This window comes from Marmota marmota, unplaced genomic scaffold (assembly GCF_001458135.2).
Source record: "Marmota marmota marmota unplaced genomic scaffold, marMar, whole genome shotgun sequence".
In the NCBI taxonomy this organism is placed as follows: domain Eukaryota; kingdom Metazoa; phylum Chordata; class Mammalia; order Rodentia; family Sciuridae; genus Marmota; species Marmota marmota.
This window is the reverse complement of record NW_026000142.1, coordinates 22,085,193-22,094,183: the sequence shown is the minus strand read 5'-3', so window position 1 is coordinate 22,094,183 and position 8,991 is coordinate 22,085,193. Positions and strand designations below refer to the sequence as shown.

Here is an 8,991-nt window from a genome sequence, read left to right as displayed (position 1 = left end):
AAAATTAGAAGAAAAATGCCATTTTTGTGACTTTCTGATCTGCAGTATGCTAAATTTTCTGAATAAATATTTCTTACTTGTGCAGAGGGTGGCCAAAACTCCTGCCCCAACCCCAATATACAAAGACACAATGTCACTCAGTCTGCTTTCATTAGGTCCTGGATAGAAATATGATAGTCAATTCGATTGGGGCTTGCAGTGATACATAGGTAACATCTTCCTTCCCAGAAGCCATGTCTTCATTAGCAATCTAAGTCTTCATGGCCCAGGGTGACCCTTTATACCTTTTACACTAATACAGGGAGTGGGGAAATGAAGACTCAAATTTTTTACTCGGGGTAAGTAGGGTCACACAGAGGTATCTCCCAGTTGGTCACCATCATCCTCTAGATTTCTTTAATTTTGAGCTTGTAGCCAAGCCCTTCCTGTATACCTACTTATCCCTTTGAGAAAGGAAGTTGCTTTGGGGTTTCAACTGGGCAGACAATAACTCTCTTACCTCTCATTTTCCCACAGAGCAAGCTCCTGTTCCCCAGCCTAGAATCTCCCCATAGAACAACCAACAAACAGTGAGGGACTTGCATGGAGGTTTATTGGTGGAAGTACAGCAGCACGTTGTTAGTAACTCCATTTACCCCACCCATGTCACTTGGCACCGTGGTGAACAGCCTTAGAGGCTGCACATACACCAAGGATGATCACCCCATTTTAGCTAGGTGTCAGGGCCCCAGAAAGTTCTCTCCTAGGGAACTGGCTACAGGAACCTGTAGGAAATGTTCGTCTGGATCTTCTTGTTCCCAGAGGCTGTGGTTCAAGGTGGCTCTCATGGGTATATTCAAGTTGAGTGGAGATGTCACCAGTGAGGGTTTCTTATAGCTGTGGCAACTGCCTATTTCAGTGGCAGTTTGGGTGTTTCTATGGGAAACCAGAAATGTCAGGGTCATTGAAAGCAATAGAAAAAAAAAAAAAAACATGGTTAAAATTCTACTTTAAAAACCATTTTATGGGCTGGGGATGTGGCTCAAGCGGTAGCACGCTTGCCTGGCATGCGTGCGGCCCGGGTTCGATCCTCAGCACCACATACAAACAAAGATGTTGTGTCTGCCGAAAAACTAAAAATAAATAAATAAATATTAAAAAAAAAAAAAAATTTTTATGCCAGGCCTATAATCCCTGTGACTTGGGAGGCTGAGTCAGAAGGATTGGAAGTTCAAGACCAGCCTAGGCAACTTAGCAAGACTCTGTCTCAAAAATAAAAAATAAAAAGAGTTGGGGGTGCCAGGCACTGTTACATACACTTGTAATCCCAGTGACCTGGGAGACTGAGACAGGAGGGATTGCAGGTTCAAAGTCAGCCTCAGCAACTTAAGCAAGATGCTGACTCTAAAAAAAAGAGCTGTGAATGTGGCTCAGTGGTGATATAGATGATTAAGAGAAAAACATAGAAACTATAAAAGAACACTGAAAAGAAAGTAAAAATTGCTCACACTGTGACTATTCAGAGATAAATACAATCAGTTCTTTTAAGTGAAGATAATTTTAGAATTTAGTTAAAAGCTAAAAACTGGCAATACGGCTAAAATATCTAAAGGCCTCTTTGCTACAAAATGCCTGGATAAAAGATACGAAATGTAATTTTAAGTGCATTATTGAGTTTACAAATCAAATAATCCCAGGAACCCCAAATCCCCAACCAGAGAAGGGAGTGTGAGGTGGGCTGCCAGTGGGACTCTCCAGCTTTGGGAATCAAGGGCTGGCCCTGTGCCCAGGGAGTCATTTGCAAAGAGTGATTGGCTAAAGGGAGGGCCTTCCTGAGGCCACCAAAAGCTGGAGCTGTGGTCCTAGGATCTGGAGACCCTTTAGATGGGGCACATTTCTGACCAGGCACAGGGAGGGCAGAAGAGACGAGACAGGAGCTTCTTTGTGCAGTAACAAGCTGCTACTATCAAGGAAGCACAGTCCTCCTCCAAGTGGCTGGTCATTGTACAAGAGGACATTTCCTGAGGACCAGATGTGGGGAGTACCAGCCAGAGACACTCAGACAGATGGTATACCAGCATGAAGCAGTTGCAAGTCCTACCCAAGAGGGCACACTGACAACTAATGCTTGGTGGCAAGGACACCTGCAGAACCAGACCCTGAGGGAAAGGGGTGGCCATATACAAGGGAGATTTCACAATATTTCCAGAGTTGCAATTAAAGGGAGGGACTCTAAAGAACCCAAAAGCTGCAGGTAGTGACTCACATATATAATCTCATACTTGGAAGGCTGATAGGAGAAAGGTAAGTTCAAGGCCAGCAACTTAAGAAAATTAGCTTAAGTTGGCAGTTTGGGTATTTCTATGGGAAACCAGAAATGTCAGGGTCATTGAAAGCAATAGAAAAAAAACAAACTGGCAACTTAGCCATACCCTGTCTCAAAAATGAAAAATTTTCAAAAAGGATGTGGCTCAGTGGGAGAGCACTTGCCTAGCATGCTCAAGGTCCTGAGTTTGATCTCCCATACTGGGGAAGAGGGGGATGAAGGGAGAAAGCAAGCTCCTAAGAGACAGTCACCTTAAAGCATTAGAAAGAGTGACAACTCAGTCTGCCAGTCTACCACTAGGAAAGGACGATTTGACAAAGGGCCAGGTTGAGGGTAGTAAAGAGAGGAGTAATAAAGTAATAAATTTAATGTCTTGAAATCTTCAGGCATTGGACATTCTAATTTCAGAACTGAGGCCACTTTTGCAATTTAAAGGGATCACACACACACACACACACACACACGCACGCACATACACACACTAAGAGAGATCCATATGCTATGGGGACTGCCAAGAAAAGCAGTTTTTATCCTTTAGCAAAAGGAAAACTTCTCCCACTGAAAAAAAATCAATATAAAAATAACTTTGTGGGGCTGGCTGGGGTGGTAGAGTGCTTGCCTAGCATGCGTGAGGCACTGGGTTCAATTCTCGGCACAACATACAAATAAATAATGTTCCATCAATAACTAAAAAAATATTTTTTAAAAATAAGTTTGTGCTGGGCACTGTGGCACATGCCTGTAATCCTAACAGCTCGGGAGGCTGATGTAGGAGGATCATAAGTTCAAAGCCAGCCTCAGCAAAAGTGAGGTGTTAAAAGAGACCCTGTCTTTAAATAAGATACAGAATAGGGCTGGGGATGTGGCACAGTGGCTGAGTACCCATGAATTCAATCCCTGGTACCCTCCCCCCAAAAAAGTTTGCATCATGATAATATCCTACAAATTCTACTTTTATTTGTTTTGTGGAGCTAGGGATTGAACCCAGGGGCACTATGCCTCTGAACCACATCCCTAGCCCTTTTTAATTTTAACTTTGAGACAGGGTCTTGTCAAGCTGCCCAGGCTGGCCTCAAACTTAACCTCCTCTTGCCTCAGTTTCCCAAGAAGCTGGGATTCCAGGTGTGGGCCACTGTGCCCAACTATAAGCTGTACTCATTCAACATATTGTTGCATTTGCTGTGGATTTCTATTGCATGTTACCGAAAGAATGTAATATAATTAGCAAATTAATAAAACATTGGAGCTAGAGATATCTCCCCTCTGGGTCACTGTCTGTTCTGTCCATTTGACAGAAGACATGGGTGAGGCAAAGAGAAGTAGCATCTTCCCAAGTAACTCTTTTAAGCTGGGACAAAGAGAGTCAATAGCTAACTCTATGAACCGGAGTTATTAAGTATGTTTCTTAAGCTTAATTTACTCATCCTTCATCCCTTTTATTAATAAGCACCTGCCATATGAAAACACTGTGGTTTGCTTAGGGAATGAACAGTCAGATCAAAGAGACCTGAATACCACAGACCCCCTTTTTTAAAAGTATTTTTTTAGATGTAGGTGGACACAATGACTTTATTTTTTTTTATTTATTTATTTTTATGTGGTGCTGAGGACCGAATCCAGTGCCTCACTTGCGCTAGGTGAGTGCTCTACCACTGAGCAACAGCCTCAGCCCCTATAGACTCTATTTTCAAGGATGGGCTTACAACAAAGTGGAGTCATGTGCATGACTATTCAGAATAAAAGGAAAGTTGGTAGAGGTTGTCAGTGACCCTGTGACTCCATGCAGGAGGAAGGGACAATGGAGCTGACCAAACTGGACCTACCTGTTTGATGTGAGCTGGGTCCTTGTAGAGAGTCCCAAGCAACTGCCACTCTTCTGCTCAGCTGCCAGCAGCCTGAGGGTCTCACTGGTCTGGGAGGATGATGAGAGGCTGCATTCAGGCTGTGTGGAGAAATGCACGTCAGAAAGCCAGGCTGCTCCTGAGAACCCCTAGACTCCCCAGGCATAACCTTGAAGGAATTTGTGGGCTTATACATGAATTTCACAGCCTAATCCTGGAAATCAGTTCCTTCAGCATTCAGCCCTAGAATCATCAGACCAAATACAGGATGCCTGTAAGGACTATATCCTGTCTCTGATGGGTTTTAGAGGCTACTGACTTTCATAGTCCGTGATAAGTCACCTAAACTATACCACATAATGAGAGGAGGCAAGCATTCAGGTTCTGAAATACCAAGGTTTAGGGAAATACAATCTATCAAGCTTTCTTTCTTGTGCTTCTACACTAGGCAGGTCCTAGAAAGGCTGCACAGGTGTCAAAAATCACCCCATGGTCTGGGGAAGTAGCTCAATGGTAGAGCGCTTGCCTGGTATGAGCAAGCTCTGGGTTTGATTCTCAGCACCACTAAAAAATTAAATAGGAACGCAACAGTTAATGCAAAAAAAAAAAAAAAGGAATAAAACACAAATACACAAGTAACAATGTTCAGACTCCTTGAAATTAATGCCACATTCTTACCCATCATATGAGAAAATTTGTTAAAACTTATCATTACTCTATTGTGATAAGGATACAGAATCTCTTAAGACATGGAAAAAAAATCCTATAATATAATCTAAAGTGAAAAAAACAGCACTCACCAATATACACACTGGTGCCTCAGTATCCATGGGGATTGGTTCCAGGACCCCAATACCAGAATCCAGGGATGCTCAAATCCCTTACATAAAATAGCAAAATACTGCATATCATCTGCACATGTCCTCCTACTTTAAATCATCTATAGATTACTTATGATACCTAATACAATGTAAATGCTATGTAAATAGACCATATTGTTTGGGGAAAAATGACAAAAAAATGTGTGATATGTTCACTACAGACACAATTTATTATTTCTTCTTTCTTTTTTCCCTCATTCTTTCTCCCTTCCTTTCTTCCTTTCCTTTCCTCTTTCTTTCCTCCCTCCCTTCCTTCCCCTCTTCCCTCCCTCTCCCTCTTTCTTTTCACAGTACTAGGGACTGAGCTACATCCCCAGCCTTCTTTATTTTGAGACAGGGTCTTGCTAAGTTGCTCAGGTTGGCCTGCACCACTACACCTGGCCAGATACAATTTCTTATTCCAAATTCTTTTGTTTGTTTTAAATTATTTTATTGGGTGAAAGACTTGAGCAACACTGGACTTCAGTAGGCACAATCTAAAAAAAAATGATTAAGACTGCCCTATAATACGATAAATGGTTTTGAGAGTTTTGTCCTTGTAAATATTTTTATTTGGAAAATGAAAATATTTTATTTCATGTTGTCTATACATAATGAAATTTAGCATTAACAACAATTGAAAATAATGAACTACACATACACACACCAAGGACAGGTGTTTAAACTTAACATTGAGATATATCTCAAATTACATAGAGCAGAAGAATAATATCATGGATCAGAAAGGTTACATCAAACTCATGATGATACGTTACCCCTAGGGAGCGGAAAGATAACTAGGACTAGAGGTGCTCAAAAAGGATTTCCAATTAACCTGCAACATTTTATTCATTAAAAAAATAGACTTGAGGGGCTGGGGTTGTGGCTCAGTGGTAGACTGCTTGCCTATCATGAGTGAGGCACTGGGTTTGATTCTGAGCACTGCATATAAATGAATGAATAAAATAAAAGTCCATCAACATTTGAAAAAAAAAGACTTGAAAAAATATTGTAAATTATTTTTTTAAATATTTATTTTTCAATTGTAGTTGGACACAATACACTTTGTTTTATTTATTTACTTATTTTTATGTGGTGTTGAGGATCGAGCCCAGGGCCTCTCACATGCTAGGTGAGCACTCTACCGCTGAGCCACAACCCCAGCCCAGTATTGTAAATTATTGCTCGTTGTTATTTCTATGCTGTGGAAAAATAATCATTTGCTTTGTTATTCTTTTTACATATCTAAAATTTTAAATTTTTCTGAGCAAAATAATTTCAAACTACTTATAAAGTTGTGTATGTGTGTACTCTATTACAGCATTAACAAAAATAATAGCAAAAAAATATCACTAGAGCCTAAAAAACTCTTAAGACATAATTAACCTCACAGTTTTGATTTGATATTTGTCTAAAAGTGTAGTAGTGAATGCAATCATGGTGTTTTCCTAATTTGTAACTTTTCAAAAAACTACACTGAATTCCATTTTAGTTATTAGCTCAGTCCAAAAGCAGGAAAAAAAAAAATACTGAGGACCAGTTGTTTACCTGGCACAATTGTAGGCACTGAAGATAAAACAATGAACACATTAGACAAAGGTTCATCAAATCTTAGTCCCTAGACCAAAATCTGGTCTACCACCTGTTTTTGTAAAATTCTATTGGAACACATACATTCATGCCCTTTTGCTTCCTTATATCCTTCAGTGCTCCATATCAGTGGAGATGAATAGTTGTGCAAAGACTCTATGACTCAGAAAGTCTAAAATATATACTACCTTACCCTTTTATAGGAAAAGTTTCCCAACCTGCAATTGACAAAAAGAAATCTCTGCCCTCACATTCTATTTCAGAGACAAACAGTAAAATAATAAATAAGTTTTTATGTGGTCTAAGGTAACGTGCATCCAACTGGAAGGAAGCAAGGGAAGGGAATATGGAGTCTTGTCAGAGAAGACCTCACTGCAAAGAAGACCCTTGAACGAAGATCTAACAGAGCTGAGAGAACAGACCTGTGGAAATCTGGGGAAAAACTTCAGGCAGGGGAAGTAGCAAGTGCAAAGTTCTGAGGGAAAAATTTCAAGGAGCTTTATGGGCCAGTGTGAATGGAATGGGATGAGAGGAGAGAGAAAGTCAGTCGATGGGCCAGACTGAATGCAGCCCAGCATCTATTTTTCAAATATTTCTGAGGTTGAACCCATGGATATGGAACCTGCAGATATGGAAGGCCACTGTGCCTCTGTACATATGTATATTATGTGTGTGCATACAGACACATCTACATTTGTTTTTATTTCACTGCAGACCTTGGAGGGATGCCTACTTACTGTTGTTTCAGTGGAGGGGCTAGGCATCTTGGGCACCAGGCAGTGAGTGAATTGGATTCTTGGGTCTTTGGTGGTGATGGATAGACCTTTCTGTAGAATTCTCACCAAGCGGATCCACAATTGAAACACAGCCTCTGGATGTTTATCATGGAGCCTCAGGTAGTAGATTTTTTCTGTCACTGTTCTAAGTCGCAGAATGTGTTGGGTCCGGTCATAGATTTGTAGCTCCACATACTTCAGGGGGAGAATCCTGGGCATAATCAGGAAATTCCCATGTTGGTGCCTCCCACCACTGCTTGGGAATACAGAGGCAAGAAAGCTTGTGTTCTGAGAGTGGGGATGACCAAGTGGGGATGACTCCTCTTTGATTACCAGGACTTTTGTTAACCAATCTGCCCACATCAATAACAATGGCTGCTATTGATGCATAATATCTCATTTAATTTCCACAGCAACATTTTGATGGAGGAAAAATAAGTGTTGTTATTTCCACTTTACAGATTTTAAAACTGAGATTTGGGAAGTCTTATCAGTTTGCTCAAGTGGGAACTGGAACAAAGTTTTTTTTACTCCATCTCCAGGCTTTCTCCCTACATTGTGATTATCTGTGTTGAGAGGGTAAGGACAAGGATGGATGTCTCCTATATAGTCAGTATTTTCTTTTCAATCTTAACACATTACAGTCAGATTTTACTTTCATATCTCTATCTTTTCTTGGGGAACCCCCATATTGAAAAAAAAAATTAAACTAAACAAAAGGAAGACAAAATCCTCAACAACTTGAGACAGGAACTGTGGACTGTAGACTGCTTCACCCCCAGCACCATACACAATGTTTACTATATTTAGATACTAAATACTTGTTGAATGAATGAATGAATGTCACTCTGAAGAACACTGTTCTTTCTTTTGATCTGAAATCTAGTTGCAGAACAGCTGTAACCTCCTACCACTTTTAGTCCCTCCCTCCAGCCTTTACCTGCTCAGTGTGATGACTGGGACACCACGTGTGTTCCAGGTAGAAAACTGATTCTGGGGCCAGGTGACATTGGCCATCAGGAGGACGTTGGGGAGTGGCAAGGAGGGCACTGAGGACGTCACCCCAAGAATGATGGGGGTAGATCCTTCCCAGACATCCATCCAGTCTGTGGGCTTATTGACCTGGAAATCAGCCCCAGGAACATGGGTCAGAAAGGAGCAGAAGGGTAGAAGGATACAGAAAACAGTACTTCAGCTTGGTGACAGGTGTAGAGCATACTGGGTTGGGCCGTGATCTACTATTAGTCCTTTTTATTGGTCTCTGCAAATAGCCTTTAAGCTCTCTGGCTATAGGAACCCTGTGTAGCATTTCCTAACTGTAAAAAGATGTAAGAAAAAAGTTAAGTGGCACTGAAATTTTATCTCCTCTTCCTTGATTAGCAGAAGCCAGCACTGGCTTCTCATGGCTTGAAAGGGAGATGTTGTGAAGAAAGTCCCAGAAGAGGAGGGGAGTACAGGAAGAGATGTCAAAGGGTGTAGACCCAGACAACTCAAGTGGAGGGAGATTCAGGAGCTTTTCTCTGCACAAGGAGCAGCTTGTTGCTAGGTCTTGAATGCCATATGACTTGTTCTGAAGCACCTGGGGATGGGGGGGGGGGCCGGGTGCCAGGACATGAAGT

The 8,991-nt window shown here is 41.3% G+C and overlaps 1 protein-coding gene across 1 annotated transcript in view; it reads right to left on the bottom strand.

Moving 5' to 3' along the window:
* Positions 1-570: 570 nt before the first annotated feature.
* The window catches only part of Garin1a (golgi associated RAB2 interactor 1A), an 11,630-nt gene continuing 3,209 nt past the window's right edge, over positions 571-8,991 (bottom strand). Inside the window, exons 2-5 of the mRNA XM_015488314.2 lie at positions 8,313-8,519; positions 7,334-7,583; positions 4,129-4,247; positions 571-915 (exon numbers count right to left, since the gene is read on the bottom strand). Of these exons, the coding sequence (XP_015343800.2) occupies positions 720-915; positions 4,129-4,247; positions 7,334-7,583; positions 8,313-8,519 (772 nt within the window). The 3' untranslated portion in view covers positions 571-719. The remainder of the gene's footprint in view (positions 916-4,128; positions 4,248-7,333; positions 7,584-8,312; positions 8,520-8,991) is intronic.